Source organism: Aquarana catesbeiana, linkage group LG02, assembly GCF_042186555.1.
Source record: "Aquarana catesbeiana isolate 2022-GZ linkage group LG02, ASM4218655v1, whole genome shotgun sequence".
NCBI lineage: Eukaryota > Metazoa > Chordata > Amphibia > Anura > Ranidae > Aquarana > Aquarana catesbeiana.
The window spans coordinates 84136853-84150091 of NC_133325.1; the positions used below are offsets into that span (position 1 = coordinate 84136853).

Consider the following 13239-nt stretch of genomic DNA (forward strand, 5'->3'; position numbering starts at 1 on the left):
TGAAGTTATTATTGCATTAAACCTAGCATGCACATGGCAGAAATCAGTAATAATCGCAATGTAAGTAGGGATAAAAGCTTGTTGACGTTTGATCAATGAGATGTTTTATTTAATCTATGATAAATACATAACAGTTTGTTATTTTATATGAGAAGTTAGGCCCCTGTGGCAGTAGCTTAAAATTAATAAATATTGGCATCGCTGCTCTAAATTGTGGGCACAACTGGAACAGGCCCAGACTGACATTCTGCTGCCAGGGTCTCCGTGGTGCTATGACCAACCACCGCCTGTGCTGAAGTCACACCCCATAATGGGTACGACACTCCGCATATGCTCCCAGGTCAGCACACAGAACCGGCTTTCTTCCCTGATTCTCCATTGCTCCCTATCATAGAAAAACCGTGGTTCCTCCCTGGTCTGGAACCCCAAATGTTTCGGACCCTAAGCCAAACAGGTAGGGTCCAGGCATCCCACTTCCTAACGGGAGGCCAATGGCCTTCCACAGTAGTGCTAATGAGCCCTTCAAACTTTCCTTGTGGACAGTGCTACAATTACAACACTTTCTCAATACTTTGCCTAATCCACAGGGATTTAATCGTCCCCTGACGTCCTTTGAAGCATACTGTTCCAAAGAGGGTTCCCTTCCACAGGCTCTATCCAAAACATATGCCCTCTTGAACTGTCCGGCTGAACAACCACACTTACCGTTCTTGAACAAATGGGAAAGTAAGCTGGGGCGTACATTTACATCTGCTCAGATACAACATGTCCTCAGATTTTCGTTGAAATCATCAGTTTGTACGAAAATTAAAGAGAACAACTATAAACTGTTAACAAGGTGGTACCTCACCCTGCAACTACTGACCAATGTTGGAGATGCCAGGGGGATGGAGGAACACTACTTCACATATTTTGGTTGTGCCCTAAATTGATCCACTTCTGGGAGACAGATAAACCACGCAAAAATTTACGGAATACAAGGTTCCTGGTGATCCAGCTTTTTCCTGCTACATGTCTCCTCCATCTGAGCCAAACTCTAAAAAAACTCCATTCCAAATGAGATGGAAGGTCTAGTACTCACTGCACAACACCAACATCAAAAATACTCTAAAACTTGGGGACTATGGAACCAGTTTGTCGTTTCCGCAGAGGGTACTGCCCTTCTTGGGACTTAATGTCACAGATAAGTTCTGGAGCCCGTTCACCATAGTTATCCTGAACCAACGCCATGTCACCCCCCCCCCCCCCCCCAGCCTTACCCCCCCCCCCCCTTCTCTCCTTTTACCTTTTCCATCCTTTTTTCCTTACCTTCTTTGATTATTGAAAATAGTTTTGGGCGACAGCGGGTCTTGCTCCACAGCCCATTTTCCATCTAATAAAAACTGATAGGCCAGGAGGTAAGCAGCCTTTTGAGCAGTGTGCCGAAAAATGTTTTCAAAGAAATTGAGCGTGCCGATTTTATAACAAAAAAAGTCAACTTCACAATCGCAATCACGAAAAGGATTTTTTATAAAGTAAATGCTGTAAACTACTTTAGTAGTGAGAAATTAACATCCTGCACTCTCACGCCTCAGATCAACCCCAATTCATACACCTTCACACCTCAGATCACTGTATCACCTGCAAATCTGCCCCACCACTGTACCCCCCTGCTCAACTGCCCCACCACTGTAACCCCCTGCACATCTGCCCCACCGCCGTACCCCCATGCTCTTCTGTCTCACTGCTGAACCATCTTCTCATCTGTCCTAACACTGAACTTATCTGCTCATCTGCCCCACCACTGTAACCCCCTTTCTCATCTGTCCCACCTCTCTAACCCCCTTTCTCATCTGCCCCACCACTGTACCTCCCGCACATCTGTCCCACCTCTGTTCCCCCTGCTCATCTTCCCCACCTCTGGTAACCCCCCTTTCTCATCTTCCCCACCTCTGTAACCCCCTTTATCATCTGCCCCACCACTGTAACCCCCTTTATCATCTGCCCCACCACTGTAACCCCCTTTCTCATCTGCCCCACCACTGTAACCCCCTTTCTCATCTGCCCCACCTCTGTAACCCCCTTTCTCTTCTGCCCCATCACTGTACCTCCTGCACATCTGTCTCACCTCTGTTCCCCCTGCTCTTCTGCCCCACCGCTGTAACCCCCTGCTCATCTGTACCACTAATGTACCACCTTTCTCCTCTGCCCCGCCACTGTACCCCCCTGTACATCTGCCCCACCTCTGTTCCCCCTGCTCTTCTGCCCAACCACTGTAACCCCCTGCTCATCTGTCCACCAATGCACCTCCTTTCACATCTGCCCCACCGCTGTACCCCCCTGTTCTTCTGTCCCCCTGCTAAACCCCCTTCTCATCTGCCCCAACACTGAACCCCTCCTGCTCATTTTCCCACCACTGTAACCCCCTTCTCATCTGGCCCAACACTAAACCCACCCCCCGCTCATCTGCCCCATGACTGTACCCCCCTGCTTTTCTGCCCCACTGCTGAACCCCCTTCGCATCCCTCCCACCACTGCACCTTCTGCACATCTGCACCACCACTGTACCCCCTTGCTCTTCTGCCCCACCACTGTAACCCCCCTGCTCATCTACCCTATCAATGTACCATTTTTCTCATCTGCCCCACCACTGAACCTCTCTGCACATTTGCTCCACCGCCATATTCCCATGCTCTTCTGTCTACTACTGAATCAGCTTCTCATCTGCCCTACCACTGTAACCCGCTTTTTCATCTGCCTTACTAATGTACCTCCTGCACATCTGTTTCACCTCTGTACCCCCTGCTCTTCTGGCCCACCTATGTTCCCCCTGTTCTCCTGCCCCACCACTGTAACCTCCTGCTCATCTGTCCCACCAATACACCTCCTTTCACATTTGCCCCACTGTTCTACCCCCCCCCCCCCTGCTTTTCTGTCCCACCACTGAACCTCCTTCTCATCTGCACCAAAACTGAACTCCCCCTGCACATCTGCCCCACGGCTGTACCCTCCTGTTCTTCTGTCCCACATCTAAACCCCTCCTGCTCATTTTTCCCACCAATGTACTCTCTTCTCATCTATGATATGTGTGATATGCAGAGTGGTAAAAGGAAGCAGAGATGAGACACATCTACTTGTCCTGGAACACTCATCCTGCTGATTCACCTCTCGCATCCAGCCCACGTGCTTGTATGGGATGTATGTGATGTCACATACGAGCACCTGGAATGGATGTGCAATGATGAGCTCAGGTCAGGGGCATTTTCTGAAAGCAGTGGGCCTGTGTGCAGGATCATAAGTTGGGCCCCCGCAGCTGAGGAAAAGTTTTTGCGCCGCAGCAAAAGTTGGGTGTGATTTTCATTGCGCTGAATATAAGGGGGGGCCAGCCCGTCCATATGTACCACCTAATATCTCTATTTTGATGTGGAATATCTCTGAAATGATGTGAGATCTAACATTAAAAACACCTGATCTTACCGGATCTAACGAATATCTATTAGCCTGAATGATTTTTGGGCCGAAAATTTGATAAGGGGGGGGCTAACCCGTCCATATGTACCACCTAATATCTCTATTTTGATGTGGAATATCTCTGAAATGATGTGAGATCTAACGTTAAAACCACTTGATCTTATGGGATCTAACGAATATCTATTAGCCTGAATGATTTTTGGGCTGAAAATTTGATAAGGGGAGCTAACCCGTCCATATGTACCACCTAATATCTCTATTTTGATGTGGAATATCTCTGAAATGATGTGAGATCTAACATTAAAAACACCTGATCTTACCGGATCTAACGAATATCTATTAGCCTGAATGATTTTTGGCCCGAAAATTTGATAAGGGGGGGCCAGCCCCCCTCATTAATCACTTAATAAGTTTCTAATTATGTGAGATCTAACGTTAAAAACACTTGATCATACCGGATCTAACAAATTGCTTCCAAAATAGCTAACTGTTTGGTCAATTTTTTGATAAGGGGGGGGGGGCTGATGACGGGTTAGCCCCCCCCAGCAAATAACTGTTAATATCGCTTCTTCTGTGTGAGATCTAACACAAACAACGGTTGATCTAACCTGATCTAACAAAGATCTAACAAACTGCATAAGATTTTTTCAAAAATTTTGATATGGGGGGGCTAACCCGGCAGAGGTAATAAAATGAGCTTTCTTTTGGTGGTATTTGATTATCTGGGCAGTTTTTTTTTTTGTTTATAGCGCAAAAAATAAAGACTGACAATTTGGAAAAAAAAAACCAAAACAATATTTTTTACTTTCTGCTATAAAAACATATCCAATAAAATGTAAAAAAATCTAATATCTTCATCAATTTAGGCCAATATGTATTCTGCTACATATTTTTGGTAAAAAAAAAAAAAAAACAAAAACAATAAGTGTATATTGATTGGCTTGCGCAAAAGTTATACCATCTACAAACTATGCAACAAAACAGAAATGTTCTCCTTTTCTGTTTTGTTGCATATTTCAGGGATGGATGTGTCACCAGGCCTTCCTCTTTTATCTATAAACTCTGGGATATTTTTATGGCATTTTTATGTTTACTAGTAATGGTGGCGATCAGCGATTTTTAGTGGGACTGCGACATTGCAGCGAACAAATTGGACACTAAGTGACACTTTTTGGGGACCAGTGCTAAAAAAAAAAAAAAATGCGCTGTCACTGTATAAATGACACTGGCAGGGAAGGGGTTAACATCAGGGGCGATCAAAGAGTTAAGTATGCTCCTAGGGAATGCTTTCTAACTGTGGGTGGGAGGTATGGACTGACTAGAAGAAGAGAGACATTGGTGTCCCTGATTAGCAGGAACACAAGATCTCTCTCTCCCTCTGTGACAGAAAAGTGGTCTGCCTTGTTTACAAGACTACAGACTGCCATTCTGTCTCTTCTACGAATGATCGGCGGGTCCTGGCGGACATCGCAATCGCCGGACACGGTGACTGGCTCCTGCTGTGTCCAATCACAGCAGGAGCACGGCTCCAGTGGTGCACGTCCCAGAACCGACAAAAGGAAACAAGTACAGGTATGTTCTGTCATGCAGCCGGGCCGCTCTGCCGCAGCATATGTGCGGTGGGTGGTCCAGAATCGCGTAAAGGATAAGTCCAGCCTAACACTGAAATCACTACATTTACAGATATCCACGATCTAACATTAACCTATCTAGCCCTGTAAAGAAGAAATCAGTATACATACCTTTTCTGAAACTGATCCGACCCGATCCTACACTGAGCTGTCAGCGGCGGCTTTGTGGTGGAGGTGGGTGCAGAGGACACAGCCAACAACGGAAGCCCAATAGTAAGTGTATGGGTGACGTCACTCCTCATTAATTTCCCAGCCGTTGTCGGCCGTCTCATCTGCAGAGCTTCCACCACTGGAGACCGAACCACAGCGGCTTCAAAAACTGATTTCTTCTTTACAGGGCTGGATAAGTTAGTGTTAGATTGTGGATGTCTGTAGATGTAGTGATTTTAGTGTTAGGGCGGACTTCTACTTTAAAGCAGAGCTCTGTGCATAGGCGTGCCCACTGGGTGTGCCGGGTGTGCCTGGGCACACCCTAATCCCCTGAGCAGTGTTTAGTCCCATGCTGTCTGTATCCTGAGATCTGCCTGGGCTGATATGCAATGTGTACCCCGCACTGCCTGTGAGGCAGTATAACATTGCCGATATTGGGGCTCGTAAGATCCGCTTAGTGTGACACTGTCCTGTATAATAACTGCATGCAGAGAGAGAGAGAGAGAGAGAGAGGACCTGTCAGAATTCTTGTATGATGTCGGGGTGGGCGGGACCGAGCAGGTACCGAATACCAGCCAATGGGATGGGTCTGGCGGGGCCGCTACGTGTATGTAACCCTGCCCCCTTTCTTAAGCTGCTCAATTATTAGCTGATGTTCAATAGCTGCTCGGATGTCACACAGGCACAGCGAGCAGAGTGAAGCCGCCTCCCCCTCCAGTGTTTATGTGTACACAGGGGGAGGGGACCTGCTGTGCCTGTGCCACGCTGATCTGAGGTACTGAATGGGATGGGGGGAGGGGGGTCTGTCTGTGCTGAAGGGGGGGTGTGCTTAATGGGGGGGTCCATTTGTGCTGAGGGGGGGTTTGTGCTGAATGGGGGGGTCCGTCTGTGCTAAGGGGGGGGGGGGGGTCCGTCTGTGCTAAGGGGGGGGGGTCCGTCTGTGCTAAGGGAGGGGGGGTCCGTCTGTGCTAAGGGGGGGGGGTCCGTCTGTGCTAAGGGGGGGGGGGGGTCCGTCTGTGCTAAGGGGGGGGGGGTCCGTCTGTGCTAAGGGGGGGGGGGTCCGTCTGTGCTAAGGGGGGGTATGTGCTGAAGGGGGGGGTCTGTGCTGAATAGGGGGGTCCATCTGTGCTGAAGTGGAGTATGTCTGAATGGGGGGGTCTGTGCTGAGGGGGGCTGAATAATGTAAAGGGGTCCAGTGCTGCACAGTGGGGTGTTTTTACATTTTACCGTGGGGGGGCTGCCAGATATAGGATCCGCCCAGGTGCCAAATGCTCTAGGTACGCCCCTGGAAACCCCCCCCCTCCTCTGTCAGTGCTTCCGACTAATGCCACCTGTCTATGCCAGTCAGTGCCACCTGTCAGTTTGTGAGTGCCAATCAGTGCTTCCAATCAGTGCCACCTGTTAGTGCCAATGAGTGCCAGCGCCACCTGTCAGTGCCAGTCAGTGCTTCCAATCAGTGCCACCTGTCGGTGCCAAATAGTGCTTCCAATCAGTGCCACCTGTTAGTGCCAATGAGTGCCAAGTGCTTCCAATCAGTGCCACCTGGCAGTGCCAATCAGTGCCAATTAGTGCTTCCAATCAGTGCCACCTGTCGGTGCCAATCAGTATCAGTGCAGCCTGTCAGTGTCAATCAGTGCCACCTGGCAGTGCCAATCAGTGCCAGTGCCGACTGTCAGTGCCAATTAGTGCTTCCAATCAGTGCCACCTGTTAGTGCCAATCAGTACTTCCAATCAGTGTTACCTGTCAGTGCCAAAGAGTGGCAATCCTGCCTGTCAGTGCCAGTGCTGCCTGTCAGTGCCAATCAGTGCTTCCAATCAGTGCCACCTGTCAGTGCCAGTCAGTTACACACCAGTGCAAATGAGTGCCACCTGTCAGTGCCAATCAGTGCTGCCAATCAGTGCCCATCAGTGCACTGAGTGCAGGGATGGGGTGATGAATTTAGCAGACAGGCACATTGTCCATGGGGTGCTGGCCTGGTGGGGCACAACTGAAATCTGTTGATGTTTATTAATGCCACATGCCGATTTTAGTATAATAGGTAATCACCACACTACTATTTACAATAAACTACTGGAGGTAAAATAAAAAAAAGTGTAATTGAAAGGCCTGCCGCTAAGCACTGTTATGTGTTCCCACACCACAAAAAAAAAACAAAACAAACAAAGTACAGCGCTAACTTACTGATCAATAACTTAACAATAATGATGGAATCCTCTAATGTATGGAAATCTCAAACTAAACTTCAATATTATCACAATACCGATCTCTGTGATATGTAACTTCACATATAATACACATCAAACTGAAAATAAGACATACTGTATAAAAATAAGCCTAGCAGGGATGGTGGAAACCCCTCCTATAGATATTTACCATACAGATTAATCTCAAGTGAAACAACTTTTTAGTTGGGAGGTTCCCACCATTATAGCACTTTGGAATTTTTATTTTTTAGATCGTTACATTTAATTTTATATGTTTTAGTTACTATTATAATGTGAATTTTTGCACTTGAAGGTAATTTTCCAACACCCTTGCTAAGTCCATGTCTTTATGGACCTGGTGTGCAGTCATGTTGGAACAGGAAGGGGCCATCCCCAAACTGTTCCCACAAAGTTGGGAGCATAAAATTGTCCAAAATGTCTTGGTATGCTGACACCTTAAGAGTTTCCTTCACTGGAACTAAGGGGCCAAGCCCAACACCTGAAAAACAACCCCACACCATAATCCCCCCCCTTCACCATAATCCCCCCTCCACCAATGATTTGGACCAGTGCACAGAGAAAGGTCCATAAAGACATGGATGAGCGAGTTTGGGGTGGAGGAACTTGACTGGCCTGCACAGAGTCCTGACCTCAACCCGATAGAACACCTTTAGGATGAAATAGAGCGGAGACTGCGAGCCAGACCTTATCATCCAACATCAGTGCCTGACCTCACAAATGCCCTTCTGGAAGAATGGTCAAACATTCCCATAGAGACACTCCAAAACCTTGTGGACAGCCTTCCCAGAAGACTTGAAGCTGTTATAGCTGCAAAGGATGGGCCAACTCAATATTGACCCCTACAGACTAAGACAGGGATGTCATTAAAGTTCATGTGCGTGTAAAGGCAGGCGTCCCAATACTTTTGTCTGTTTGAGCCTTTGGGGTGCACACCCTAATGCAATAGGCTGCGCACGCCCATGGCTCTGTATAAGTATAAAAACACACATTAGTCCAGTTACATAGACATAAACTTTAAAAATAGATAAATAAATAAAAAGGTACTATAAGATCCGGCTAATATAACCAATTATTTTCTGTCTTTATATTATCTTCCCAAAAAAGGTACTGCAGAAATTATACTGGTAGCCAAAGATTGTAGCAATCAGGTTCTACTGACTTATGGAGTGAACCAACAGGGCAACCTAGGCAGGATCCATGGGCCCAAGGTATGTCCAGAGGATAGCTACAACCTTCAAGCTCCTGAATTAAACCAGGCGGATAACAAAGTTTGTGAAAATGACTATGCAGATGTCTGTCACCTCAAAAAGAAGGATTTGTTTGTAGGAAGTTGGTTTCTAATGGGGTAGGCTATACCAATATAGACAAAGGCCGTTTCTATGTACCTTTTGCAATTCTTATCAATATCAACTGAAGAGATTTTTTTTTTGGCGGGGGGGGGGGGGGGGGGGGGGGGGGGGCAATGTTGCTACTGTGCTTGCGACCCCATTCTGCCTTAGGGCCGGTTCCCACTAGTGTGATGTCTGAGATCGGATATGATTCGCACCGCACTGCAGTGCAAATCACATGCGATCTCCGTGAGATGCGATTTCAGCCATACTGACATTATGGCTGAATTTGCATCAAACTCGCACAGGACCTTTTTTTTGGTCTGCAGCAGAATCAGATCGCATGGGTGTTCACACCCATGCGATATGCAAACTGGTTTAAGGGTGTCATTAACTTTTAATTGACACTCCCAGCAGTTCGCATAGGGCAGTGTGAACTGCCGCCAGGAGACATGCGATGCGGGAAACCGCAGTGGATTCTCAGGGTTCCCGCATCGCAGCAGTGGTAACCGGCCCTTAAAGTGTTACTAAACCCACAAGTCAGTCTGTATATGCAGTAAAGCATGCTTGTTATACTCACTGTGGAACCAAGGGGGTTAATTCTCTGCATTGTGTGAAAAGGCTGTTTGATCCTGTATGCACAGATCCTCCTCTTCTTCCACTGAATCCAAAACAGGTTCGGACAAGACAGAGTAACTGGAGTCAGGCTGCACATGCTCAGTTTGGTGTGTAGTGCTAGAGAGTTTTTTTTTTTTCCCTGGGAGAGTGCATGTGATCAGCACAGGGCCAATCAGCACTGTGCAGACAGAGAGTCAGGGTTCTTGCAGATTCATAGGACAAACTTCGGAAAATTAAAACTCCTCCTATAAGCTTTAACTAGGCACTGATAGCAGTCACAAAACTGCTATATACGGCTGATAAGAAAAGGTATTTAGCAATTTATATTAACTGAAATAATTTCATTTCAATGTTCTATGTACTGTGGGAGACCAGAGTACTGGGTTTAGTAACACTTTAATCTATCTTAGTATACTACCAGGGCTTGACAAATCCCAGGTGCAGGTCGCCATGGCGACAAGAAAAGGCTTTCTGGCGCCAGAGCTGCCACCCAAATGCTCCACACACCCCGCATGCGGCTATCCTCCGCTATGTATCCTGGGCTCCGCTTGCCCATCTGTGGGCCCGGGACCAGCATAGCAGGTGCCACCAAGTAGAGGGGAGGGGGGAGAGTGGCCACACGTCTGTTCTCTTCCCTTTCTTGTTGCTGACCTGGACGTCACGTGTGACAACACTTTTGGGTCCCCATTTACAGTTTCCTCGGCCATCAAGGCTGGGAGAGAAAGTAATGCAGTGTGATGTGGAGCACAGGGGAGACATGTGGGGTCTTTTAGACCCTGGATGTCTCATTAAAGAGAACCTGTCACCAATAGAAATCATCACATAGGGGACTTTCTGTCCCCTATGTGATATAAAAAAAAAAGTTAAGTAGAAAAAACATTTTTTTTTAAATTATAAAAAAATGTAAAGTTACACCGTAGCACATAAAATGCCCCAAAAAATTGAGCCCCCCCCCCCCCCCATGTAGGCACTTAAACGCAGGCATCGGGGCACCTACTCCTGAAAACATTGATTGCGATGCACGTTACATATCGCTGCGCACGCTGGAATGAGAGCAATAATTCTAGCACCGGACCTCCTACGTAATGCTATACTGATGACCTAGGGGGCTTTTATATTTCATATATTACCTATGGAATATATAGGGTACTGAAATTTGACGCTATTTCAGAGGCGCATGCAAATTTGAGGTTTTTGACATGTTGGGTATCTATTTACTCGGTGCAATCTCAGTTTACCAAATAATTGGGTCATTTATTGCTGTAATATCTCTAGTGTATCAGCTTTCAGAAAATATATAATGTTTTTGGGATTTAATGTAATCTTAAAGTGGTTATTACCCAAAGAGGTAGATTTACTGGCAGCCCTTCGCCTGTATCTAGCAATAACAAACTCTGTAATGCCCCGTACACACGGTCGGATTTTCCGATGGAAAATGTCCGATCGGAGCGTGTTGTCGGAAATTCCGACCGTGTGTAGGCTCCATCGGACATTTTCCATCGGATTTTCCGACACACAAAGTTGGAGAGCAGGAGATAAAATTTTCCGACAACAAAATCCGTTGTCGGAAATTCCGATCGTGTGTACACAAATCCGACGGACAAAGTGCCACGCATGCTCAGAATAAATAAAGAGATGAAAGCTATTGGCCACTGCCCCGTTTATAGTCCCGACGTACGTGTTTTACGTCACCGCGTATAGAACGATCGGATTTTCCGACAACTTGGTGTGACCGTGTGTATGCAAGACAAGTTTGAGCCAACATCCGTCGGAAAAAATCCTAGGATTTTGTTGTCGGAATGTCCGAACAAAGTCCGACCGTGTGTACGGGGCATTAGTGTTTTTTTAACACTTTGCATCTAAATATCTTTTTTCTGTTATCGTCACGCCGGTCACGTGACTCCCAGCTGCTCTGCTACTCCGATCCAGGGCTACAGCAGGAGGAGCCGAGATCTCCTTCTAACGTCAGCCAGGAGGTCATGTGACTGCCATGTTGGCTGCTCAACCCCTCCCACTGTAGCCCTGGATTGGAGTAGCAGAGTGGCCGAGAGTCACGTGACCGGCTTGAAGTTAACAGAAAAAAGGTATTTAGAGGTAGAGTGTGTTATTGCTAGATACAGGAGAGGGGCTACCAGTGACATTTCCAAAACTTTTATACTAATAGTGGCAGGGGAGGGCAGAGACAGTTCACACAGACACAGAGCTGACAGGCAGGGAGGGGAGGGGGGAGAGGAGAGAGTAGGACAGGAGTGCTGCGGATGATGGAGACACGTAAACTGACCACGGTGTCAGGGCTCAGAAGGGGGCAGAACCAGGCAGGATCCACCAGGTTTTTTACAGCTTAGAGAGGGGCAGGTTAAATAGCACAAGCACTGTGCTGTTTAATCCTGCTATAAGGATAAACAGGATTTCTTTTTTTTTATCTTTTTTCTTTTTAGGGTTACAAACACTTTAAGGACTAAAATGATTTTTTTTTTAAACGTGTGCAAAAAAAAGCAAAACCGGCTCTGGCGGCGAAAGGGTTAAAGGATAAGTTCACTTTTTGGAACATTTTACATGTTCCACCCATAAGATTTGTTATATATTAAAAAAATGGCTCCTAACTTTTTTAGCTGGCTCCTAGATTCAAAGCAAATTTGACAAGCCCTGCAGTAAACTCACCTGAATCATCATAGCCACCTCACGCCCATCCAGCAGCTTTGTGAGGTGTACCTGACCAATAGAGGCTGCTGCAAAGGGTCGCTCCTCAAAAAAATATGCCAGTTTGTCTCTCCAGTCAGGGCCCAGTTCCTCCTCTAGGACTTTCTGTGAAAACAAATGAATAAATAGGTCCCCATTATCCTTCTGGACAATATAATCTTAAAATTGACAGTAAATCTGGAATTGCGCCCACACTCACCATCATCTGCCAGGCTGGCATATAATCTGTACTCTGTCTAACCCTCTCAAAAGTCTTCTGCAGCTGTGGACTAATGAAACCATTATCTGCGGATCAAACAGACACAAAAGTGATAAATATATGTTTTATTGACCCAAATATTCAAGAAGCAGCAAGAGAGGCTCAAAAAGAACAGAATAACAGAATGAATGAAAGAGGAGCAGGGAGATCCTTGCACTGCAGGTCCTCATGTGCGGCTTCCTTTCCAACAAAGAGAACAATGAGTGCCACCAATGGTAACATAATCAAACCTAACTCCAAATCTTGTGAGGCTATCAGTCAGCAGCAGTAGTAGTGCCTTAGATCGGCCTTTTTCAACCAGGGTGCCTTAGCAAAAATTGTATATAAGCCAGCAGGTGAATCAAGCCTGCCTTTTAGTTCCACAAAGCCACAGGTTTTCATTGCACACCATTACACCATTTCAGTTGCCGGCATCCTAACAACCAATGACTTAATCAGTTGATAAGGTGGACGTCGGACGCCTGCACAGATGCCTTGTTTGCTAATCCCGTCTCTCTCCGTCAGCACTGGGGTCACATTGGCTGAGTGAGGGAGAAAAAAAAAATAGGGGAAAAGAGAAACATTAGACTACTAGTCAGTACCAGTGTGCAAGGGTGTATTTGTTTTAGAATAATAAATCAGTTGTAATGCCGGGTGTGTCCTATGTGTGTGGATGTTGCTTTGTTATGTAAAACTTTTTAATTTTGTACACTTATAGACTAATAAGGAACTTGCAACTCTCATTCAGAATCAGTCTGCAATTAGTCTGCTGAAACAAACCACTATTTCTTCACACCACCAAAAGGTAGGAATCAGCTACAAGGTTTGTTAAAATTCTTATAATGCACATTGATCACCCAGAGGAGATAGCTTTTTTTCTAAAGAAGAGTGGAGTAAG

At 46.4% G+C, this 13239-nt stretch overlaps 1 protein-coding gene across 2 annotated transcripts in view; it reads right to left on the minus strand.

Annotated features, from left to right (window-relative positions):
- LOC141127000 (atypical kinase COQ8B, mitochondrial-like) overlaps positions 1 to 12555 on the minus strand; it is a 52858-nt gene extending 40303 nt beyond the window's left edge. For both annotated transcript variants that reach the window (XM_073613119.1, XM_073613118.1), the window contains exons 1-2: positions 12303 to 12555; positions 12065 to 12208 (exon numbers count right to left, since the gene is read on the minus strand). In XM_073613119.1, coding sequence (XP_073469220.1) covers positions 12065 to 12208; positions 12303 to 12323 — 165 coding nt within the window. In that variant the 5' untranslated portion in view covers positions 12324 to 12555. The remainder of the gene's footprint in view (positions 1 to 12064; positions 12209 to 12302) is intronic.
- Positions 12556 to 13239: the final 684 nt, after the last annotated feature.